The sequence below is a fragment of the Schistocerca cancellata genome, chromosome 8, assembly GCF_023864275.1.
Source record: "Schistocerca cancellata isolate TAMUIC-IGC-003103 chromosome 8, iqSchCanc2.1, whole genome shotgun sequence".
Classification (NCBI taxonomy): Eukaryota; Metazoa; Arthropoda; class Insecta; order Orthoptera; family Acrididae; genus Schistocerca; species Schistocerca cancellata.
The window spans coordinates 615959432-615983568 of record NC_064633.1 but is presented as its reverse complement, the minus strand read 5'-3'; the positions used below and the strand labels follow the sequence as shown (position 1 = coordinate 615983568).

The following is a 24137-nucleotide window of genomic DNA, read 5'->3' as shown; positions in this document are numbered from 1 at the left end:
GTATCGCACATCTTTCTGAATCTGCTGAATGTACTCATCTCTCGGTCTCCCTCTACAATTTTTACTACCCACACTTCCCTCCAAAGCAAAATTGGTAATCCCTTGATATCTCAGAACGTGTCCTATCACCTAATTCCTTCTTTTGGTCAGATTGTGCCACATATTCCTCCTCTGTCCAACTCTATCCAGTACATCATTGTTCTACCTGCTATAATTGCAACCTTGATCCTGTACAAGTTATAGATAGCCTTCTGCTCCCTCTACTTTATCCCAGGTAACTTCATATGTGCAAAGTTTGTATATCAGTGGAGTGGGCTGAACTTACCGTAATCAGATGACAGCTTTGATGCTCGATGTAATGATGATGCGGCATATGGCAGAGAGGGCATAGCACTTATATGTAGAGATTTCGTATTTATGTTGTGGTGACAGATTGATCTGTATATAGCATGAGAGATGGATTATGTTGTAAGGAGATCATTTCATTTGGAGTTATCACAGCCAATAAATGTCATGTAATGAGAATAGCTGTAATACATGTCGTGCTGTGTATTGTATGTAAACTTGATTTTCCTCAACCGGTTTATGCTATATCGAAATGTCGCTGGACAGCTCAAAGTCGACACATTTGTGAAGGGTGTGGCAAGCAACCAAAAATCGGCACGAAGTTGATGTCGCGTGGTACAGAAGGTCACAAGAGAACTACCACACGGCCCTAGGAACAAACTCCCAACACAATGCTGCCTGCCAATACTCCACAAGCATCCTGACTCCAAGCTGTCCACTGACATTCCAGATGGAATCTACTCCCTTGGCAAAGGTTGGAAAAATTGCATTCTCCTGAAACAGAAATACATAAGATTGTTAATGTTTTTACCAAAAAGTAGCTCCACTGTCAAATCCAAGAACTTTTTATCCTTTCCTCAAACCATTCAGAAAAGCCCTGACAAATTAAAACAGTGTATCAGAACGTACGTGAATCTATCATGACCCAACACATATGAGCAAATTTTTCATTCTGTCCAAGTTTCAATTAACCAACTTATCTGTACTACCAACCACAATACACACACTACAGCAGAGGAAAATTTCATTATAGGATTATGTCTGCAGTTTGTGTCATTCTTCTAAAGTATGTATACTTTTTGGGACACACTGTATTCAGTGCCACAAGTGTTCTCTCTAGAACCTATGATGTACCTTTTCGTAACAAAACTAACAAAATACTTTTTGATTCAACAGTAGTCTAAATAATTTACCATGGATATATTCTTTGTTCCCACTGTGTGTGTGTGTGTGTGTGTGTGTGTGTGAGAGAGAGAGAGAGAGAGAGAGAGAGAGAGAGACTAGACATTTGTAAGACAGACTGGACATGAGGAAATGTAGGCAGTAATCAGACAGTAGAAGGCATGAAATTTGTTATTCACAAACAAATCAAAATCAGGTGCATAATCCTTAGTAAATACAAAATTTAACATTAAATGATATATCATTTTTTATTATGCACAAAGAAACATTTTAATTTTCATAGTTACACAAAGCAACAGAAATATCATGCCCTTTTAAAACTGATCTCTGCGTCACATGCAGATAACAGTTATACCAAACAGCTTTGTCTGAACAGAAGAACTTCCAATAGGTTACAATGATTCTTGAAACCACTCTTAATTATTAGGAAGGATTAGTTTCAGCTACAGAGTTCATTAAAAGAAAACTTCATTGGATACCTGAATCCTCCATGATGGAGCAACTTATGAAAAATTTCTAAAGAGGTCATCAATACAGAATTCTGAATAACAACACTCATTAAGCAGCACATAAATCGTCACATATTTTACAATATACATTTTGTAGAAATATTTTTTCTGTGTGTCTTACTTACACTTCTGAAGAAGGAAAACAAAAATTAAAAATACTTGTTTCATTCTGAGGTAGAATGTGGCTGCTTGTTTTACTTGACATGTATAAATGACTTACAGTAATAGAATCACAGGTAGATCTTTCCTGTGTTATCAGTATGTATAGCTTATATACATATCACAGTAAATTGAAGAGGCAACTGAAACATATGTTCTTTTGTTCTGTTTGAAGGGAATATTTGCTTAATTCTTGTGAGGTACCATGTTGCTCTGTGATTCTTTTTTTTTTTTTTCCATGGTGTGCCCAAGAGTGGTAAATGATCTGAGCTTCTGCTAATAGCTTGTAGCATTAATTAGCTGCCTTAATGAGATATATCTGAAAAATTTTCAAGTGTGCACTGGCTATAAAAATAAAATATCAAATTTTCCCCCCTTCAGGTAAACAATCTGTACAACAGCAGCACATATTTGCTGTATATTTGAAGCCATAATTCACAGTATAGCACTGCTTATTGGAAAAAAAATCATACAAATATATTAAACGAGTAGCATTAAATATCTGATGAGTGACAGTGTTGGTCATGCTTTGAAGTGGGTTGAAACTGGTCCACACCTCGACTTGCCATGTCAACCTGACGTATCCCATGTCCAAAAAGCAAACACATTTCTTAAATGAGAGCATGTTACATACATTAGCAAACTTCTTTCTCTCTGCTTTCATTTCTAATCCGTAGTTTGCTTATGTACCACAATCAACTCCTGAGTACGTTCTAGAAGAAAATTATAACATTAGTTTCAATGGAGAATTATAACTTTCCTTTCAATGAAGATATGGGGTCAGAAATATGGTTTTAGAGTCTTGAAAAATTTTAACTTCAAACTGACCATACAAAGCATCCACAAGAAAACATTCTCACAAAAGGCAACAGTAAAACTTAGTTTTATCAATTAACAAGAACAGATACCAATGCGTGAAACAGTGATCAGATTAGCATAATCTTGATCTAAAACAAATTCCATGTCATCACTGAAGTTAGGCACTCAATGGTATGTCACAATACTACTATTGTAAGCAAACTAGCAAACAGCATTATTAAAATGTCTTTCTACAAAATGCAATATATGACTTTTACAGCTCCATAAAGCTCTAATTGCAAAATGAAAACTGGAACAAAGCATTATATCTAGTGTCTGTGAGAAAAGATTTGCTAATTACTGTATTGCAAAGAATACATATCTGCTGCTCCACTTCTTTCTTGTTCTCAAACAAGGAAGAAAAAATGGCAAGACATCAAAGAAGTTTGGCTGCATCTATTAACTGCAAATATGTCCTCTACTCTACTGAAAAGACTTGAAAAATGCACCTTATGGATGTGAAGAAGATGATACAAATTTTAAAAACCAGAACAGAAACATAGCAAAGATGTTAGTAATAAAGAGAGTAATTTAGTGATAGAAAACACACCACCACAAGCCTGTCCCACAGAAAAGACATAAAAATAAAAATTCCACCTATCTCCATCAAATGTAACATTCAGGTGATACAGGTTACCACACTGGTAGTTGTCTAGATCAAAACTGATGTGTGTGTTTTGTGTTTGCATTTTCAAATGGTTATCACACTTGAAAAATGAATAACATGTTTGAATGTTTAATATAAGGTTCTGTTCTTTAAATAATTTGAAACAATACAGCCAATGAGGCAAATTACATTCTCAACCTAACGAACAACAGTTGCAATCATTCTGCCAACAAATATTTAAGCAATGCATTAACTTTTCTTAATATAATTGGTACATGTAATCAGCAGTGCTTGAAACTGTGACTTATTGGCACAAGGTAGTCACAAAATGCATGCACATTTAGTCAATGAAGAAGCCAGTTTTTGTCTTCACATTAAAAGTTTTGTGCTTTTCATGTTTGCTGTATGATAACAGCTAGCAACACCTTTACTTTAACAATGTTCATTGAAGCATGAACAATGATCATCTGCAGTCCCATCACAAACTGTTTGGTACATTGGAAAAATGTACTATTATGTCTGACCATAGGATGAAGATTAAATTTAGGTGGCAGGTCCTGCTGATAAATACAAGCAGTACCCAATAATATGCAAGTATAAACCTAGCTAGGAGAACCACCCATAAGCTTCTCTCATACCTATAACCACTTTGTGATTTAGTTACCGAATTACTACATAGAAAGGTAATAAAGCTGTACAGTTCAATTGATTAAATCAATAGAAACATAATAAAGAAATTTGAACAAAGTGATTATAGAGTGAGTTGCTCACTTAGGGAGAACTATATAAATATCAATGCATTATAATTTAGAGACCACATGGAACACTGCTTACAAACAAAAATGTCAAATTTATTTTATTTTCATCATATTTATAATTATGAATGAAAAAATAAAAAGGTCAATAATGACAGAAATCTATTATTCTCACATTGTACAGTTGAGTAGAGCAACAATATTTATCAAAGTACGAAGATGTAATTAACAAAAGCATTCACAATAAAACAGTGTTTGTGAATAATAAATTATTTTTAAGGTCAAAAAACATCAGCTTTTGCATTATGGTGTTCAGCACCCTACAAAGATACCAAATAACAAAAAAGGATGATTCCTCCAGGCTGATATAACTTTCAATACAGCCAAACAAAACTAGGACAAAGGTTTTACCATTGTAGTATCATTCAAGATATTTGAGTGAACAACTTTGAGCTTCAGACAATATTCTCTACAACTGTCAAACACAATAATCATTTCAAACAGTGATCATATGTGGTCCACTTAATATTGGTTATTCAACAACGACAAAGGCTTTCATAATATGACATAATGAGAAAATACCTCAAAAACTAAGCAATTTGACTCACATTTTACAAATCTTGACTAATTCTGTAGAAACGAGATAAGCAAAAACAATTAAAATAACTTAGGGACATCTGAAGTATTAAAGAAAGTTACCATAAAATGAGTAATGGTAATAAGACATCAAAAGAAACAGAGTTTACATCTCTAAGCTTTAGTTACCAACATGTGATAATCCTAAATTTATGGAAAATATATTTCTTCAGATCCAGTGACAAGTGTATGAAGCTCAAAATCTTTCCCACACATACATGCCAATATCATAAATATTATGCAGCAGTCTTTTTGTGAGCAAAACTAAAAATCTATTTTATAAGAAACTACATACACATTTACATTAAGAGCACAAGAACTTCAGATAAAACTATTTTAAAGGTGTACGACATCAATAAAATTTATTACATGTGTGTAGTCAACAATTAGAAAATGAATGGTGCCATATATTTTCTCTATACAATAGGCCCATTGTTTTATCTTTAACTCCATGTTGTCCACTAATAACAGTTTGTTCCTCAACATAATGCACCTGAGAGTTCTTCCAGAGTTTCCAAACACTTCCTCCTTTTTTATACTCACAATATGTCATATTTAACTGTGCAGCAGTAAGCTCAGGATCCAAGCACTTTCTTATTGGCGTGTATTGTCAAAATTACACTTAGTTCTTCATGCCGGAAACACATTCACAGTATCACATCTGCAGTATTTCAGAAGAATGGATAAATTGGTCAGTAGATAACTTCATACACAGTTGCTTTCTTGTCACCTGAGCCTGTCACAATATACTTGTCATCAGCTGAAATATCGCAGCTCAGCACGGATGATGACTCCTTTGACTGCAAAACAAATAAAGACAACAAACGTCAGGTGGAGTGTGGAGAGTGTTAAAAATATAGGGGTCAAGAAGCAAGTTAACATGAATCATGTATAGCACATGTACCATTGTTGCCAATGTGCTATATAGCAAGTACAAAATGAATATGTAATATAGTCTACTCAACGTAACTATTTGCCTTGTAAAGCCTGTTGTCATTGTGTAATTACAGTGTTCAGATGAATGACATTCTTTATAAGCCAAAGCAGGTTCCCATTTGATGAAGAGTAAATTGGAGAAATGGGGTGTAATTTTAAACAAACATTTATTAAAACCTGTGTTGCACAGCTTCTTTGAAGCCATCCTAAAACATGAGTCTTGATGTCTAGTTTCATAACACGTGACCAGATAACAACTTAGTTATTACTTTTACGTTAAAAAATGAGATGGTGTTAAAATGAGCAGAAATGACCAAGAAATTGCAGAAACAGATGTTTAAAGCAGTAAACACTTTAATGCAAAGACAGTTACAAAGAAACTTATACAGAAAAGTATAAACAAAATTTCAGATCTTCAAAGTTAAAAGAAATGCTCAATATTTTCAGAAAAGAAAAATTTACGTGCCCCATGCCTTTTACACTCAGGGTGGCTTCAACTGGCACATATGGGAAATAAAACCTCTTTCCCTGTCTGTTGTATAAAGATACGACATCTTGAACTCCTTGTCTCCATAGGCGTGAATAAGTTTCCCTATACAGTCATTTATTAAATTGCTTGACACACTTTTTAATCAAGAATTTTATCACAACAAACATTTCAAGCATTATTTGGGTAAGATGCTGGGCCATTGTGCCATTCATTTGATTATGTTCACAAATTGCTGAGTTACGATCCTCTTCACAGCAAAAATTTTCACACCTGTGTGCTTCCAGTTTGATTGTAACGAGCCTCGGCATTTTAACGACATGTGCAGAGACAAAAAAAAAATCAGTTAAGGAAAAAAGTATGAAAGAAATAAGAAAATGCAGAATTCTAAACTGAGAAAGTTCTACAATTTTTACCACACTTCCTGGTCAACATTGCCAAGTTATATTATTATACTAAATACAACACTCTATTTGATTTCTAAAAGTGATTCACAAACTTAATTATACACTGCACTGAACAAAAGAAATAGTTTTTACTTAGGTCAGAATGACTGGGCAATGTGAGACACTTCTGTACACCTAAAATGCATGCAAAATCTGTCGTTTTCATAGTTTGCCATGTGCAATGAAAGCACTTGCACCTCTACTGGATGATTAAGGAATTTGGTAGGGTGCCAAATAAAATCTTGCTTCATAAAGTGGCAAAGCTGTCTTGCTTGGCAAAGTTGTCTCAGTTTACAGTATCAGTACTTCAACAATCCTATCTACATCTACTTTCCTCTATAAATACAGTCCTTAATATTTGTCTGAGGACTCTATATAAAAAAACTGAGAACTTTATTTTGTGTACTGAAGATGGAAACTGAACAACAGATTAAACAATGACAGAGCAGAAGAGCTTTCCCTCGATCAGAATCACTAATCAACCAATGAAAACATCATTGAGATGGGAAGGAATACCGTATGAACATACATTTCAGTCACCCATAATAATTCAGTGGTACAGGAGGAGGATTAACAGTAGTAGTAGTAGTAGTAGTAGTAGTAGTTGTTGTTGTTCTTGTTGTTGTGCTCTTCAGTCCTGAGACTGGTTTGATGCAGCTCTCCATGCTACTCTATCCTGTGCAATCTTCATCATCTCCCAGTACCTACTGCAACCTACATCCTTCTGAATCTGCTTAGTGTATTCATCTCTTGGTCTCCCTCTACAATTTTTACCCTCCACACTGCCCTCCAATATTAAATTGGTGATCCCTTGATGCCTCAGAACATGTCCTACCAACTGATCCCTTCTTCTAGTCAAGTTGTGCCACAAACTTCTATTCTCCCCAATTCTATTCAATACCTCCTCATTAGTTATGTGACCTATCCATCTAATCTTCAGCATTCTTCTGTAGCACCACATTCTGAAAGCTTCTATTCTCTTCTTGTCCAAACTATTTATCGTCCATGTTTCACTTCCATACATGGCTACACTCCATACAAATATTTTCAGAAACGACTTCCTGACACTTAAATCTATACTCGATGTTAACAAATTTCTCTTCTTCAGAAACGCATTCCTTGCCATTGCCAGTCTACACTTTATATCCTCTCTACTTCAACCATCATCAGTTATTTTGCTCCACACATAGCAAAACTCCTTTACTACTTTAAGTGTCTCATTTCCTAATCTAATTCCCTCAGCATCACCCAACTTAATTCAACTACATTCCATTATCCTTGTTTCGCTTTGGTTGATGTTCAGCTTATATCCTCCTTTCAAGACACTGTCCATTACGTTCAACTGCTCTTCCAAGTCCTTTGCTGTCTCTGACAGAATTACAATGTCATCAGCAACCTTCAAAGTTTTTATTACTTCTCCATGGATTTTAATACCTATCCCGAATTTTTCTTTTGGTTCCTTTACTGCTTGCTCAATATACAGATTGAATAACATTGGGGAGAGGCTACAACCCTGTCGCACTCCCTTCCCAACCACTGCTCCCCTTTCATGTCCCTTGACTCTTATAACTGCCATCTGGTTTCTGTACAAATTGTAAATAGCCTTTCGCTCCCTTTAGAATTTGAAAGAGAGTATTCCAGTCAACATTGTCAACAGCTTTCTCTAAGGCTAGAAATGTAGGTTTGCCTTTCCTTAATGTTTCTTCTAAGGTAAGTTGTAAGGTCAGTATTGCCTCACGTGTTCCAACATTTTTTACGGAATCCAAACTGATCTTCCCTGAGGTCAGCTTATACCAGTTTTTCCATTCGTGTGTAAAGAATTCACGTTAGTATTTTGCAGCCGTGACTTATTAAACTGATAGTTCGGTAATTTTCACATCTGTCAACACCTGCTTTCTTTGGGATCAGAATTATTATATTCTTCTTGAAGTCTGAGGGAATTTCGCCTGTCTCATACATCTTGCTCACCAGACGGTAGAGTTTTGTCAGGACTGGCTCTCCCAAGGCTGTCACAAGTTCTAATGGAATGTTGTCTACCCCCCGGGCCTTGTTTCGACTCAGGTCTTTCAGTGCTCTGTCGAACTCTTCACGCGGTATCGTATCTCCCATTTCATCTTCATCTACATCCTCTTCCATTTCCATAATATTGTCCTCAAGTACATCACCCTTGTATAGACCATCTATATACTCCTTCCACCTTTCTCCTTTCCCTTCTTTGCTTAGAACTGGGTTTCCATCTGAGCTCTTGATATTCATGCAAGTGGTTCTTTTTCTCCAAAGGTCTCTTTAATTTTCCTGTAGGCAGTATCTATCTTACCCTTAGTGAGATGAGCCTCTACATCCTTACATTTGTCCTCTAGCCATTCCTGCTTCCTGTCGATCTCATTTTTGAGATGTTTGTATTCCTTTTTGCCTGCTTCATTTACTGCACTTTCATAATTTCTCCTTTCATCAATTAAATTCAATATTTCTTCTGTTACCCAAAGATTTCTACTAGCCCTCGTCTTTTACCTACTTGATCCTCTGCTGCCTTCACTACTTCATACCTCTGAGCTACCCATTCTTTTTCAACTGTATGAACAGTACTGGAACATAATTTATCCTGTCACATACAATATGACGACGTCTGGTGTACAAATGTAGATCAATGCCCCCCCCTTCCCCCCCAAACACACACACACACACACACACACACACACACACACACACACACACGTCCTGAGTCCTGATCTCTCCTTATACAAGTGTGCACTGGAGACAATAGAATCTACCACAAATCTGGATGCTCATCAGCCTTTTGTGTAGACAACAGAATATTGTAAGCAAAAATTTACACGTAAGGTCACAGACATTTCAGTCACATTCCCATACTAATGCTGGCTGCTCTTGCACCAGACCTATGGGTTCCTTAAGTAGCTTCTTTCATGCCAATTTCAAACGGTTCCAAAACAGTTAAACTATACTTGTGAAAAAGTTGCAGAAATGTGTTTTATGCAGTCTCCTCTACAGAAGTGTTCTATTTCCCAGGAGTCCAATATATATAAAAGTCTTTCATCACAAATGTTTTTCTGCTTCATAGTACTTCATATAATGTTAGACAGTAAACCTGCAATCGACATGGTACAGTCTGAAGTTGATCAAGGACCCAATAAAATGTTATTTTATTCTCTCTTATTTTGTTTGTAATCTACTGTTCACTTATCTACGATTCACATCAATCAGTGAAAATGCTTCACCGTTCTGAATTTCTGTAACTTTACTCTGGGTTGACAGTTTTCTATCTCAATTTTTATGTCCACTATTCTCTTGTTATTGCCAGCTGTAATTCCAGTTTACAAAAAATAGTGTCTACAAAGGTTTAGATTTCATTAGGACGTGTACCTACACATGAAACTTGACACTCCTGTGACATAGTTACTCCTGACAGTGCTTTGTTAGTGTCCAAAACTGTGTCAATTAGATGGCCCTACATAATTTTCCTTAATGGAAGTGTCAAAAGATTAACATACCCGACTGCAGTACGTGGAATTCCTTCTGGGAGCCATTCCATTACATCTTTGCTGTGAACTTCACTGACATTTCAAGTATCGAAGACAAATATTTTATAAACAGTGCTCAGTAAATCAGTCTAAATCAGCCACAATAAATGAAACAATATCGCTGCAGTGTCACGACGATATACGAACGAACGAAATGAAGTCTCACGCTTCTCGACAGAGCATAGGGGAACAATGCGGGAGATCTGCACCGCCGTACTAGGCAAGGTGCTAGTGGAAGTGGTTTGCCGTTGCCTTCCTCCGACTGTAATGGGGATGAAGGAAGATGATGAAGATGACACAACACCACCCAGTCATCTCGGGGCAGGTGAAAATCCCTGACACCTCTGGGAATCGAATCCGGCACCCCGTGCTGAAGAAGCGAGAACGCTACCGCGAGACCACGAGCTCCGGACACAATGATATACACCAGCAAATTATCAGTTTTCATTGCTTATTAAAATCTAAAATCCAATCAGGGTCGCTTTCACATTAGGCACATTAGCACACTGAACACTAATACATGAAAGTATTTCTGCAGAGATATCCAAAAGCTTCACGAAACTGAGAAAAATTTTTCCTTTGCTAAACAGAAAAAAAAAAAAATATTTTCCTCAAATAATGTGTTACTGTTATCTTTCCCACAATTATAATTTTGCTGTTATCTCCACAGCACTCAGTTACAGTTGTTACATTTTCATTCTTTGCAATTTATTATATTTTAGCATTAAACAGTGATATTCCATCTTTCTTCTGCAATACAGAGATGGAAAAAGGACAGGTGGAAGCACAGGTCACAAGTAGCTGTTGATGGACAACTGCCATAATTTGGAGGACTGTTTTTTACTGTTTTGTTACACAAATTGTTATTAATTACTATAGATGAAAATAAATCAGTGAGACAACGTGCTTTGGTGTTTCACAGTAAACATTTTTCTGTTTGTTGTATTACTAGTTTGTTCTGTCACTCCTTTCACAATCTCATACTACGCTAAAAACAATTGAAAGTACTATTTGTAGTTTAGGTGATGTAAATTAGCATCTGGAGCCAAGAATATGAAACCTTATAATACTGATAATTACCTGGAAAATAGATGCTCCATATGGAGTTCGCCATGCATTGAGGAGATTGTCCTTGCCAGTGGACACAAACCATTTCCCACATGCAGCGAACCTCAGAGAAAGCACACATGATTCGTGAAGATGAAGTTGGTATTTGTCTGGTTTAGCTGCATGTAGCACCTGTTGAAACAATACATGAACAAATATTTAAAAATAAGCATTCTGACCCACAAAAGGTACGAAAAGGGCTTTTTTCAAAGCAATTTGTTCAATTTCTTACGATGTACTATAATGAGTATAATGTTGTGCCATCTTTCTCTCTCTCTCTCTCTCTCTCTCTCTCTCTCTCTCTCTCTGATTCTCTTTCTTTACATGGTTTAAATAGAATGTAAAATAAGGGGGGGGGGGGGGGATGAAGACTACAGAACATTTAACAATGACACTAATCCTCACAAGACAGGAAACTTGACAATTACACAAGATTCACTATTCATTTTTTATTAGTATTGTTTTTACTATAATTTTAATTTGAGTCAGTACCATGTCATCTGTGCATGGGTACTAGATGCTTTTTTCCCCAAAGAGAGAAAAATTACATCAGCTGTCTGTCTGCTTATCAGCAATTTACAATGTATTCAGTACCTTGAAAAGCTACACTTTTAATTTGAGGGTCATTCAGTAAATAATGCTCTACAATTTATCCTATCATATTTATTCTTAAGAGCTAGAGTTGGTGGCAATATAAATCAATTTTTCTTTTGAATGTATTATTTTTCTACTTGGTCTCCATTATGTTCTAAGGCCTTATGCCAGAACCCGTGTTTCCTTTTGGTAAGGTTATTGTCCTGTGCTCGTAGCCATGTTTTCACTGCATGAATTACAATTCTCTCAACATGTTCAAAGTTGTGGTGCACTGGTCTGTACAAATGATGGAGCCCCTGCAACTCACCATATTGGTAGCAGTGGCTGTGACAGGATGTCTCTAATGCGACTGATCGTGGAGCCCATGATGCTTTCACTCTCTATACCTATCACCCAACAGTAATCTTATCAACTGCATCATTACCATACACTGCACACGAACTTTGAACTTTATGGATTTTCACCACATTTTCTTTTTACAAAACCAAGAATTCCATTACAGCACAATGCTTGTAATGAAGTATCTCACACAGGTGCCCTTTTGATGGTTCACTACAGCCCTGCCATTTGATTTGATATGATTTGATTTGATTTTTTATTGGTCCAGTTTTATCATATAGCACAAATTGTACAATTGATATTGGAACTGTTTGAAACTCTGCACATATGCAGAAGATACATCAAATGTGAAGTACCAAAATGACTTTTCCTATATAAAGGACGTAACAAAATGAAATTGACAAACTTCGAGGGGTTGTATATAGTGTCTTGAGGAACAAATTGAGGATAGGAACACGTCTGAAACCGTCATCCACCAAGGCAACAGCATCACATGCGTAAGAGACGAGGCCCCCTATGCAGCAGCTTTTTGATGTTGTTGTTGTTGTTGTCTTCAGTCCAGAGACTGGTTTGTTGCAGCTCTCCATGCTACTCTATCCTGTGCAAACTACTTCATCTCCCAGTACCTACTGCAACCTACATCCTTCTGAATCTGCTTAGTGTATTCATCTCTCAGTCTCCCTCTACAATTTTTACCCTCCACGCTGCCCTCCAATGCTAAATTTGTGATCCCTTGATGCCTCAGAACATGCCCTACCAAGCGATACCTTCTTCTAGTCAAGTTGTGCCACAACTTTCTCTTCTCCCCAATTCTATTCAATACCTCCTCACTAGTTATGTAGTCTACCCATCTTATCTCCAGCTTTCTTCTGTAGCACCACATTTCAAAAGCTTCTATTCTCTTCTTGTCTAAACTATTTATCTTCCACGTTTCACTTCCATACATGGCTACACTCCATACAAATACTTTCAGAAACGACTTCCTGACACTTAAATCTATACTCAATGTTAACAAATCTCTCCTCTTAAGAAACACACTCAAACTTTCTTGGTACTATTTTGCAACACCATGTATATTAGGTAATTTTCCTAGATTTCAATGGCTACAAAAATCTTCAGGACATTATTGATTAACCTTTGCAAAAACTGCTTTAATATTATCAGAGGGCAGCAAATCTATACTGTATGTGTAGACCAGAGAAAGTAAGGAACTTTTTTTTAAAGAAAGGCTTAACTTCATGCTGACACTCAAGTACATATAAGTATAAGTTCAGATTGCAGAAAGATAAGAAAGGACAAAAACGGCTATAGTGATAGCATCCCTGTTGAAAACTAACCTGGCATTTACAACACGGGATTTCGGGAACAACTGAAATGAGAACTCCGGAGAGAAACTTATTTAACCCGAAGCAAACTTCTAATAATTGTTCGTGCGAAGACACCAACATTATGCCCCAATCCAGAGCAGAAGTGTTCATGTAACATGTACTTTAGAGCACACATATTCCGCACTAGCATCACTTCATACATATTGTTAACTGAGACCCAATATTTTAATGTGATTAATGATTACGGACACAAGTACAAATCTCACTGTATACTTGTAAATTATAGCTTTCCAATAGTTAAATGTATAGTGTGTTCAATTCTCGAAATAAATCACGCATTTGCTGAAAGCCACTAGTGAGAATTGCAAACACACACACACACACACAAACACAAACACACACACACACACACACACAAAAACTATCCCCCACATTACACAGCTCTTCAGAATCAAAAACCAGATTCAGAGATTCAGCTCACAGATGAATGCTTCCACAGCTACCACTGTTAGCTTAAAATTCCTCATACACTGGAATTTTGCTCAGGTATTGTGTTAATAGCTTGTATGGGAATAACCCATTGCTGCACTCACCTCAACATTGGAGTTCTCCATTCCAACAGCAAGCCATTCACCTGTAGGGCAGTAACCGAGTGAGAATATTTGGGATGTAAAATCATGTTGTTGTAACTGTCTGCCTTCACGTAAGTCCCACGACCGCACTGTATTGTCGAGTCCACCAGTCCACAATTTAGTGCCATCTGCTGAAATGTCTATACAAGAGGCACCATCCGTATGACCCTGGAACTGTCGTACCAGAGTCTGATTGTGGAGGTCCCATACAGCAATGTTGCCATCTGAGCAGCAGCTGAAGCACACCTAGAAAAAATTTTTAAAAATACATAACATTATACAGCTACATGTACCACATTTATACAGATTACAGATCACTTGACATGTCTTTTTTTGGTCTGTGCGTTACATCTAATCTGAGAGAATACTGTACGGATTTTTGTACGGTTTCCACTAACAAACTGACTGATTCACGGGGAAGGTTTGTGTACATAATTTATTACTGCCACCCAAGACATCATCCATGTGCTACCAGTGTGAAGCTTGGGCACTCTGTGAATTTATTACAGTATGAAAGTACTGCCTTCAATGAACAATTTATCACACATATCACATATATTTGTTTCTTCTTCAGAAATCGCCAAAGGAAAACGAAGAAATGAGGAAAGAAGAGAGGAAGGTCACATGAAGTACTTAACAAAGTAACAATATGTTGACAATGGGAATTAACACAATGTAAATGACTAATTTATTTCCCTGCTTACAATATTGTGTCCCGCTAAACTGTGCCCTAAAAAATTTGTCCTTCAGTATTTCGCCATTCGTTGTCTTTCTTCTACCACATTTAATGCTTCTCCCCCCCCCCCCCCCCTTCATCCCCCCAAATAAGACAGTAAGGGTTTCGTCTACAGTAAGTAAAAAGTGCACTTTTCACTAATTACAAAATTAGATTTACTGCTCATAAATACAAATTTTGAGATGGCCTGCAGTAATGAGTTATTCTTGGGTTATAAGAAAACTGGATGAAAGGAAGAGGGAAAATGTATACTCTTAAGACTGTAATCTGTCAGCATATTTAGAGAAATAGTCCAAAAGTAACAGTATATTGCATTAACCAAACAAAGTAGTTACAGTAACATATAGGCCTAGTCCAATATTGGTCAAGCAGTGTTCTGTATTAATTCAATCATTTCAAGACACTGAATCAATTACGCCAATTCAAAAGTAATTTTTGTATATTTTACTGTTTGGAAACAGGTAATGTTGTTCGAACAACATATACACACATATTCAGTAGTAGTACTGCTAACATAAGCATCAACACATTCTGAGAAACAATGTTGGTAATAGTACGTACTGGAAAATCGTAAATATACTGAACACATGTGGTTAGAACTCACTATCTCAGTTCAGAAAATTAACAACCATCAAAAACCGCTATTAAAAGAACTGCACGTACAGAGAGAAGAAGTTATGTTGTGTAGATGGATGAGGGCACGGTGGAGCTCAAACTATGAAATGTAAATACTATAGCGGTTTTAAATTAGCATTAGATGAAGTCATTACTCTTACTAACAAAGAGAAGACATAGCAGAAGGAATGCTTGTTATTCAGTCAGTCTGAGGTACAATTTGAGATTTTGTGTTAACACTATTTGGAATACAAATATTATAGTGCTGAAGGTGAATACAAACTGGAGTTGTTCAGACATTCAACTTTTCATCACAAAAAACTGATTAAAACTACACTATTGGACAATAAAAGAATTAAGATTTTTTTTCCCTTACACTATATATCTGTACACTACACTACCATCAACAGGTTCTATTGTCTCAAAATATCTACATAATTTTAAATGTATTTGCAGTCAGTGAGTCAATTATGTGTTGTACGTGTGCCAATTTCACATTATTACTCTGCTTTTCCATCTTTCATCACAAAGTCAAAACCAACTTTACGAAAATCAAGTTGGTTTAATATGGAAAACGGCTTAAAAATTGTTGTCAGACTGAGTAGCGTGCTAGGATATGAATTACAAGGGGGTACATTATGGCCATTCTGATTTAGATTTTACTTGGCTTCCCTAAATGACTTCAAGCAAATGCTTGGATGGTTCCTAATATAATGCCACAGCCGACTGTGCCCCATTCTTGTCAAGCGAGACCTATACACATATGTAATTGACTGTATGTGTCAACTACACTCCTGGAAATTGAAATAAGAACACCGTGAATGCATTGTCCCAGGAAGGGGAAACTTTATTGACACATTCCTGGGGTCAGATACATCACATGATCACACTGACAGAACCACAGGCACATAGACACAGGCAACAGAGCATGCACAATGTCGGCACTAGTACAGTGTATATCCACCTTTCGCAGCAATGCAGGCTGCTATTCTCCCAAGGAGACGATCGTAGAGATGCTGGATGTAGTCCTGTGGAACGGCTTGCCATGCCATTTCCACCTGGCGCCTCAGTTGGACCAGCGTTCGTGCTGGACGTGCAGACCGCGTGAGACGACGCTTCCCAAACATGCTCAATGGGGGACAGATCCGGAGATCTTGCTGGCCAGGGTAGTTGACTTACACCTTCTAGAGCACGTTGGGTGGCACGGGATACATGCGGACGTGCATTGTCCTGTTGGAACAGCGAGTTCCCTTGCCGGTCTAGGAATGGTAGAACGATGGGTTCGATGACGGTTTGGATGTACCGTGCACTATTCAGTGTCCCCTCGACGATCACCAGTGGTGTACGGCCAGTGTAGGAGATCGCTCCCCACACCATGATGCCGGGTGTTGGCCCTGTGTGCCTTGGTCGTATGCAGTCCTGATTGTGGCGCTCACCTGCACGGCGCCAAACACGCATACGACCATCATTGGCACCAAGGCAGAAGCGACTCTCATCGCTGAAGACGACACGTCTCCATTCGTTCCTCCATTCACGCCTGTCGCGACACCACTGGAGGCGGGCTGCACGATGTTGGGGCGTGAGCGGAAGACGGCCTAACGGTGTGCGGGAACGTAGCCCAGCTTCATGGAGACAGTTGCGAATGGTCCTCGCCGATACCCCAGGAGCAACAGTGTCCCTAATTTGCTGGGAAGTGGCGGTGCGGTCCCCTACGGCACTGCGTAGGATCCTACGGTCTTGGCGTGCAACCGTGCGTCGCTGCGGTCCGGTCCCAGTTCGACGGGCACGTGCACCTTCCGCCGACCACTGGCGACAACATCGATGTACTGTGGAGACCTCACGCCCCACGTGTTGAGCAATTCGGCGGTACGTCCACCCGGCCTCCCGCATGCCCACTATACGCCCTCGCTCAAAGTCCGTCAACTGCACATACGGTTCACGTCCACGCTGTCGCGGCATGCTACCAGTGTTAAAGACTGCGATGGAGCTCCGTATGCCACGGCAAACTGGCTGACACTGACGGCGGCGGTGCACAAATGCTGCGCAGCTAGCGCCATTCGACGGCCAACACCGCGGTTCCTGGTGTGTCCGCTGTGCCGTGCGTATGATCATTGCTTGTACAGCCCTCTCGCAGTGTCCGGAGCAAGTATGGTGGGTCTGACACACCGATGTCAATGTGTTCTTTTTTCCATTTCCAGGAGTGTATGTTTTTCCTTGCTCTTAAACTGAAGTAAGATGACATATCAAGTATATGTGTAAAACTGATTAACAGAGGACAACCAGCACCATGATGACAACTATGATTATTAAATGCATAACCTTTTGGCTAGAAAGTCTTCTTCTGAAATAGATAAAAAACACACACACACACACACACACACACACACACACACACACAAAAAAAAAAACTGTTTTCCACATCTCCTCCTAAACCACTAGATCACAGTCAAGTAGTACACCTACTAGTTATTGTTTGGAAAGAAGTACTGTGGGGGTAAAAATCATCTCCCACTGAGGTGGGGGTGAAAATGGGCTGATAGGGGGAGAGGGAGAAGGTGGCCGGAAGAATGTGTGCAGTATCTGTGACATAAATACATGGGTGAAGTCACAAATAACAAAGCTAAGAAAAACATAAAAGAAAAATCTTTGAAGTTAACTATTCATGTACTGTGGGTAATTACATTTGACAACCATTGAACTTTTATGTTTGACCACACTGGGAACGTACTTCACATAAAGCAATGCTTGGTATGGCAACTACTAGAAGAATGAACTGCTAAAAGAATGAATAATACGCATTGCAGAACTAACCACATATAGTTAATACCACTGAACAACAACACACACTGGGGGTTTGGTTACCTTCGAATCTGGGCTGATAGCGAGGGCGTAGCAAGCTGGCGCACTAGAAGTCAGCTCGGCTTTTATCCGTGGTGTAGGGGACGCCAAGTCCCAGATGCTGAGATTGCTCGCCTCTCCACCGACGATCAGAGTCCTGCCATCTGGCAGCAACTTCACAGAGCGAATGTAGTTGTCGCGTTGCTGTAAGTAGCAAAACACATCAGCATTACTGATGGAACACTTTAACTGGCATGCTAATATGACAAACAGCCCTCGTCTCGTGGAACCTCCACTCTCTTTTTCGAGTTGAGGGTGAGCTGTTGAAGATTCTTCAAACAAAGCAAACGTGCTATTAAGTAGTAAAGACTTTTCTTCTTTTTTGGTAGTTGCTACAAAGCACTATTTACAGTCACTGTTACTGGCATATTCCTTTTTTACAGCCTTCACACTGATAAAATCCTGGGAAGTGAGTACAGGTGTGACGAATATTGGAACTCTATTGAAACTCCTTAAGAGATGAAAGAGCAAATCACAGACAAGAGTTAAGTTTCAATCCTTGTCTTTAGTGGTAACTGTTCTAACCAAATAAACTACCTAGGAATGCCTCCTGGACTTTACACTCACAATCCACCAGTACCTCTCCCTGTACTTTTTACTGGAGGAAAAAAGGCAAACTAAAACAGTGTGTTGGCAACTGTTGCTCTAAAGTATTATTTAAAAGAACACACAGATAGTCTACAATCCTCTGACCCAACCTAAAACACTGGCTTAAATTAATCTATGTTTTGAGGTTTGTTAAGGAATAGACTGAGAGATTATTGTACATCTTTGCTGCTTTCTTGTGCTGCTGCCAACTGCTCAGTATTTTCTGTGTACCTTATGTGTGCATCTGTCCTCATTACTTTTTTATTCTACTGACTTTAACCTCTGTAGGGTAGAAATGACCGATTTTGCATTATTCTATTGTCGCGAGTTTTCTTGGCACAGCTCTAGCTTTCGTGTCACATCTCAACCGTATTCGCTAACTAAATTTAAGGTAGGACAGAATTTAATCAATAACTAGAACAAACACTGAACAGCATTTCTCAACACTTACCAAACAGTCCAGCTGCGAAACAGGGCTCTTTGAGCCAGGCTGGCTGATGTCCCACACTTTCACACAGCCTTTACCACCAGTGTAAACATACTTTGTAGGGTTGCTGATAGTGACTGCACACACAACCTCTCCGTGTGCCAGCGTATTGATCTGGCGAGCATGTCGCGGAATGCCCGGACCGATGAGTGCATCTGGAGGGAATGGCACGGGCTGCATTTGGCCATCTGAGCTGACGTGGAAGGAGTAAGCCCTGTTCCAAAGAAATATTATGTCTGAGTAACATTGCATGTATAACAAATATTTTTAAGCTATATCTCAAGTAACAGACCCACAGAAATTCACTACCCATTTAAAACTCTTTAATAATATCAGTGATATCCTACTTCACAAACTATATTCTCTCTCTCTCTCTCTCTCTCTCTCTCTCTCTCTCTCTCTCTCCACACACACCACACACAAATTTGTGACACAGGACTCAATCACTGAAATGTGAGGCACTGCACACTTAGTATTCATGACAAACATAAAGATTTAAAATGTTCAAATCCATACAGTACACTGCTACAATAATTTTTTTATATGTGTGATTTCATGTTACTTCCATACATTCTCCAGTAAGTTCAAGTACACAAACTCTTCATACTGGCATACCTTGCTTCGGATGGAATGAGAAACACAGAAGTTGTGAGGAAAGGACAAGAATTTACTGCAAAGTTGAGCAACCCCAAATAATGTTATCATATGGAGAACATTTCAAATGGCAGTGCATGGCTCAAAATAACTCCAGGCAGAATTTTTGTAGTAACTGGCCAAGGTACAGCTGATAAAGTGGGCTAATTGTGACGGGCAAGACAACTTAGTACGAACAATGTGGTACCCGAAATGAATCCACCTTAAACGACCACTGGAACACTACGAAGGCTCACGACGATATTTCACACGACGGAGATTTCCTCGCCAGGAAGAGGTCTACGACAACTGCACGCCAATGTGGCCGGTCAGTGTAAAAGAAACGACGGCTCTTTTTTTCGTTCCATAGCAACGGCCCAATTCTGGGTGAATTCTTTTGGTCGTGAGTAAACATACTTCACTGAGCCTCAAAACAATTCGTATGTAGTTGGCTCCAAACAAGACTAATATTTTAGTCTTCTGTGAGTTCAGAGTGATAACTGCACATCATTAATTTACCTGGGATTCCAGCACTACAAGTGAATACTACAAAAGTTGGCTCAGACATTACGTAAATAATTATATTTCTCCCTTCTGTGTTGCTGGGATTATTAAAGAATAATGTGATCTGTGAAAGCTAGAATACTTTTTGCTAAGCTGTGAGACTAAGCAGAAGACCAAAAAATTACATTCGTTTTTAGCTCGACTCTCGCAACACGAAGGACCACCAGTCCCTCGACAATATTTAGTACACGTACAGACCGGCAACTTACGGTTTTCCTCCCGGGATGCCTCCGAGGCCAGCAGGCCCGAGGGGTGCTCTCATCTGCGGGTGCGGCTCGTAGCTGACCAGAGGTGGCCTCGGGTAACTGTTGAGTGCAGGCGGTAAGTTGTTGTGCAGAGCGGCACCGTACGACTGCAGCTCGTGGGGCCCGGCCCCGGCGAGGTAGTGCGGGTACAGCGAGGGTGGCTTCACCACCGGTTTCAGCCCACTACCCCCGGCCGCCCCTGCGGCACTACCGCCCCCACTACTGCCGCCGCTAGTCGGAGTCACGGACTTCGAGATCGGAGTCGTCGGTTTCTCGCCGTCCAGTTTCTTCGTCGAGGGAGTGCTCGCATTTGACGACGTTCCACTCCTCGGGCTGGAACATTTTAAAGGTTAAACTTAAAATATCTGCGACATTACAGTAGACTGCGGTATTACGGAGACAGTCGCACACTCCCGTATCACTTTCTTACCGACAACAGCACTAATCTGTACTACTTTACCGTCCCACAGTTTGCACGTCGACTTCTCTGACGGTACTTGTAGCATTCGGTTAAGGTTTGATAACCGGTTTATTGGAGGATTTGTGTTTTTACATCTTTCCCGATACCTTTATAATGGCTCCGGCAAATAAACATTTGATCGACGGCATTTTGTCGGTATATTTTCGGGCATTCGAATGTGCTAATTACATAAAAAAACAGACGTATGTTTCACAGTACATTAATACGGTCATCAGGAAGCAAATATGCATCAAAGGACAGTTACAAACAGCACCACAGCACTGATAATTCCTTTCAGTTCAGAGTCTGTGTGGAGAGGACATCTAAGGCCACAAGTCATAATATCAAAAGAACTTATCCAGTCAAACTGATCAAATATTGTGCTTTATGAAGGAATCGTCAACCTAACTGGAGAGCCAAAAATATACCGACACATTTTCCTCAGTTTCCTTCTCCAACAAGAGTGTGAGGTAGCAAATGAAAGCCCACAAACTTCCACATTTAATCGAGGGCACTCACTGACTACTGTGTGCTTCATCGCTAAACGTACAGGGCTCGGACAAAAATACGGAGCAAGTGCGAGAAATTCGTGCTTAAACTAATCGAGTCTACAGGTCGTGGTGTCGTATCTGACTAGGAAGAGCGCCTGTTCAATGACCTCAGTATGTCGCGTATGTCAATCCCGGTCAGAACAGTGCTCCGTGTTGTCGTGAGCGCACTATGTCGGAGCTGAGGGAGTTCGAACGTGGGCAAACTGTCGGTGCACGTACGGTGGGTGCTTCCGTAACCGAGAGGGCCGAAGAGTTTGGCACCGTACCTAAGATTTATACTGCGTGCAGGGAAAGTGGAAAATCGTCATCCTTTAAGTCACAAGGCGGACCAAAGTGTGCACCGAGTAATCGTGACAGATGGTCACTAAACAGTATTGTAGAGGAAAACTGAGGGCATTTGCAAAGTCATTGCAGAACTGTATGTCACACTCACAAAAATTATCAGCACCAAAACAACACAAACAGAGCTCCGTAAGCAGGCAATTACAGGAAAGCTGCAATTCCAAAATCACACATCAGTGATAGAAATGCCCGTAACAGGAGTACGTGTTGCCGAAACCGTAAAAACCCGGAGTATAGAGCAATGGGTGAAAGTCACTTGGCCGGGTGTGTGCACGCTATGTTCCGAGACAGGTTCTCTGAGCACAGGGATGAATTTTTGCATTCCCCCTGGCACGACTGTCACGACATCTATTACTGAGCCTTTGTGGTCTACTTTGAAGAGAAGGGTGCACAATTGCTATCCACCTCCATCACTGTCAGCTGAGTTTGGCAATATCTTGCTTGAGGAATGGTATAAGAATCCCTTAAAAACCATACAGGAACTGTATTTATCCATTCCAAGATGACTCAAAGCTGTTTCGGTTTTCCTATGTCGTATTAGGCACGGTAATATGTTGTGTTGTTTTTTGTATTTCCGTATTTTTGTCCACCTTCTGTAAGTCAGCAGAATTCACTGCTACGCTAACTTTTCCCATGTAGTATCTGTAAAAATATATTGCACTATTGTTCACATTCCAAGTTTAACTTCTGTCCCGCTCATAACTGATTGGATGAAACAATTCCCAGTTCAGGCATGCCACACGAAATAGGATTAAGGCTGGTAAAACACTCGTGATATTCACTGACGGCCGTATTACTTGACGCAGGAAACGTAAAAAGCTGGACCGCCGTGCACAGAGAGTAATTCGGTGGCATATGCCTACTTATTGTGAGGCATAAAAAATAATTTAAAGCTTGTGAAAATAAAGTAGAAGAGTGAATGCTGTGAGCTGCTAAGAGAAAGAGACAAATAAAAAAGAAAAATTATTTATTCATTTTGAATATTGTATTCTTTTGAATGGTGCCTTTCAAGAAACAAAAATTTTTTAATTTGTCAATAGAACTATTAATTGAAGTTCCTGCGCTGAATTTCACTTACACAGGCACAAAGTTATGATTATCTCAAAAAGTATAGACCCGTGTGCCTCACAACCTGTTTGTTAACATATTGTGCAGTCGATAAGTATATGCACTGTACTATTTGTACGTAATATCAAATAATGCTAACAATAAGCCTACATTTCTCCAAGTACCAATCTGCAATTTATCTCTTGGCGGAGTTTAAGCAAGTACATACTCTTTCTTTCTCACACAGAAGTAAACAAACATTCTTACATGTACATTGTGTGAGAAATCTACAATGTGTTTACCTGTGTGGTCCAATGTGTTCCTTCTTTGGTGCAAGCTTGTCAAGTCCATTTTCTCGAGGGGATGCAGTGCCATTTGGTGGTGAAACAGGATCCTGCATGACAAAAGAATGATCGACTTTTATTTCATTACGCCCATTAGTATATAAAGAGCAATATTAAAACAATTTCAGAGTCAGATGTTGGTGGAGACAGAAAATATAGTGTACATCTAATACCTTTTGGAACTGCAGCTCATTGTCAGCATTAAGAACTAACATATTATGGTAGTGCTTCAATAATGTGTAGAGCTTAAGCATACAATTACATCAAAGTAAGCAATGTCACTAACCTCACTTGCATCATCCACTACGAGGTCCTGATCACTCTTCTCCCCATCACTTGCCTGAAACACAATGTTAAGTATCAGATCCTTAACTAGGACACTTTCTAGTTTTAGTAGTAACACTGAACAAAATTTACTTCCTTCGCTACAACTATTTAAAAAATTTT

General features: G+C 39.1%; 1 protein-coding gene across 4 annotated transcripts in view; it reads right to left on the bottom strand.

Moving 5' to 3' along the window:
• Positions 1–1477: 1477 nt before the first annotated feature.
• LOC126095306 (transducin-like enhancer protein 4) overlaps positions 1478–24137 on the bottom strand; it is a 468367-nt gene continuing 445707 nt past the window's right edge. For all 4 annotated transcript variants that reach the window (XM_049910100.1, XM_049910101.1, XM_049910102.1 and 1 more), the window contains 8 exons: positions 23977–24030; positions 23649–23740; positions 20911–21279; positions 19469–19718; positions 18394–18573; positions 14142–14426; positions 11261–11419; positions 1478–5572 (listed from right to left, as the gene is read on the bottom strand). In XM_049910100.1, coding sequence (XP_049766057.1) covers positions 5465–5572; positions 11261–11419; positions 14142–14426; positions 18394–18573; positions 19469–19718; positions 20911–21279; positions 23649–23740; positions 23977–24030 — 1497 coding nt within the window. In that variant the 3' untranslated portion in view covers positions 1478–5464. The remainder of the gene's footprint in view (positions 5573–11260; positions 11420–14141; positions 14427–18393; positions 18574–19468; positions 19719–20910; positions 21280–23648; positions 23741–23976; positions 24031–24137) is intronic.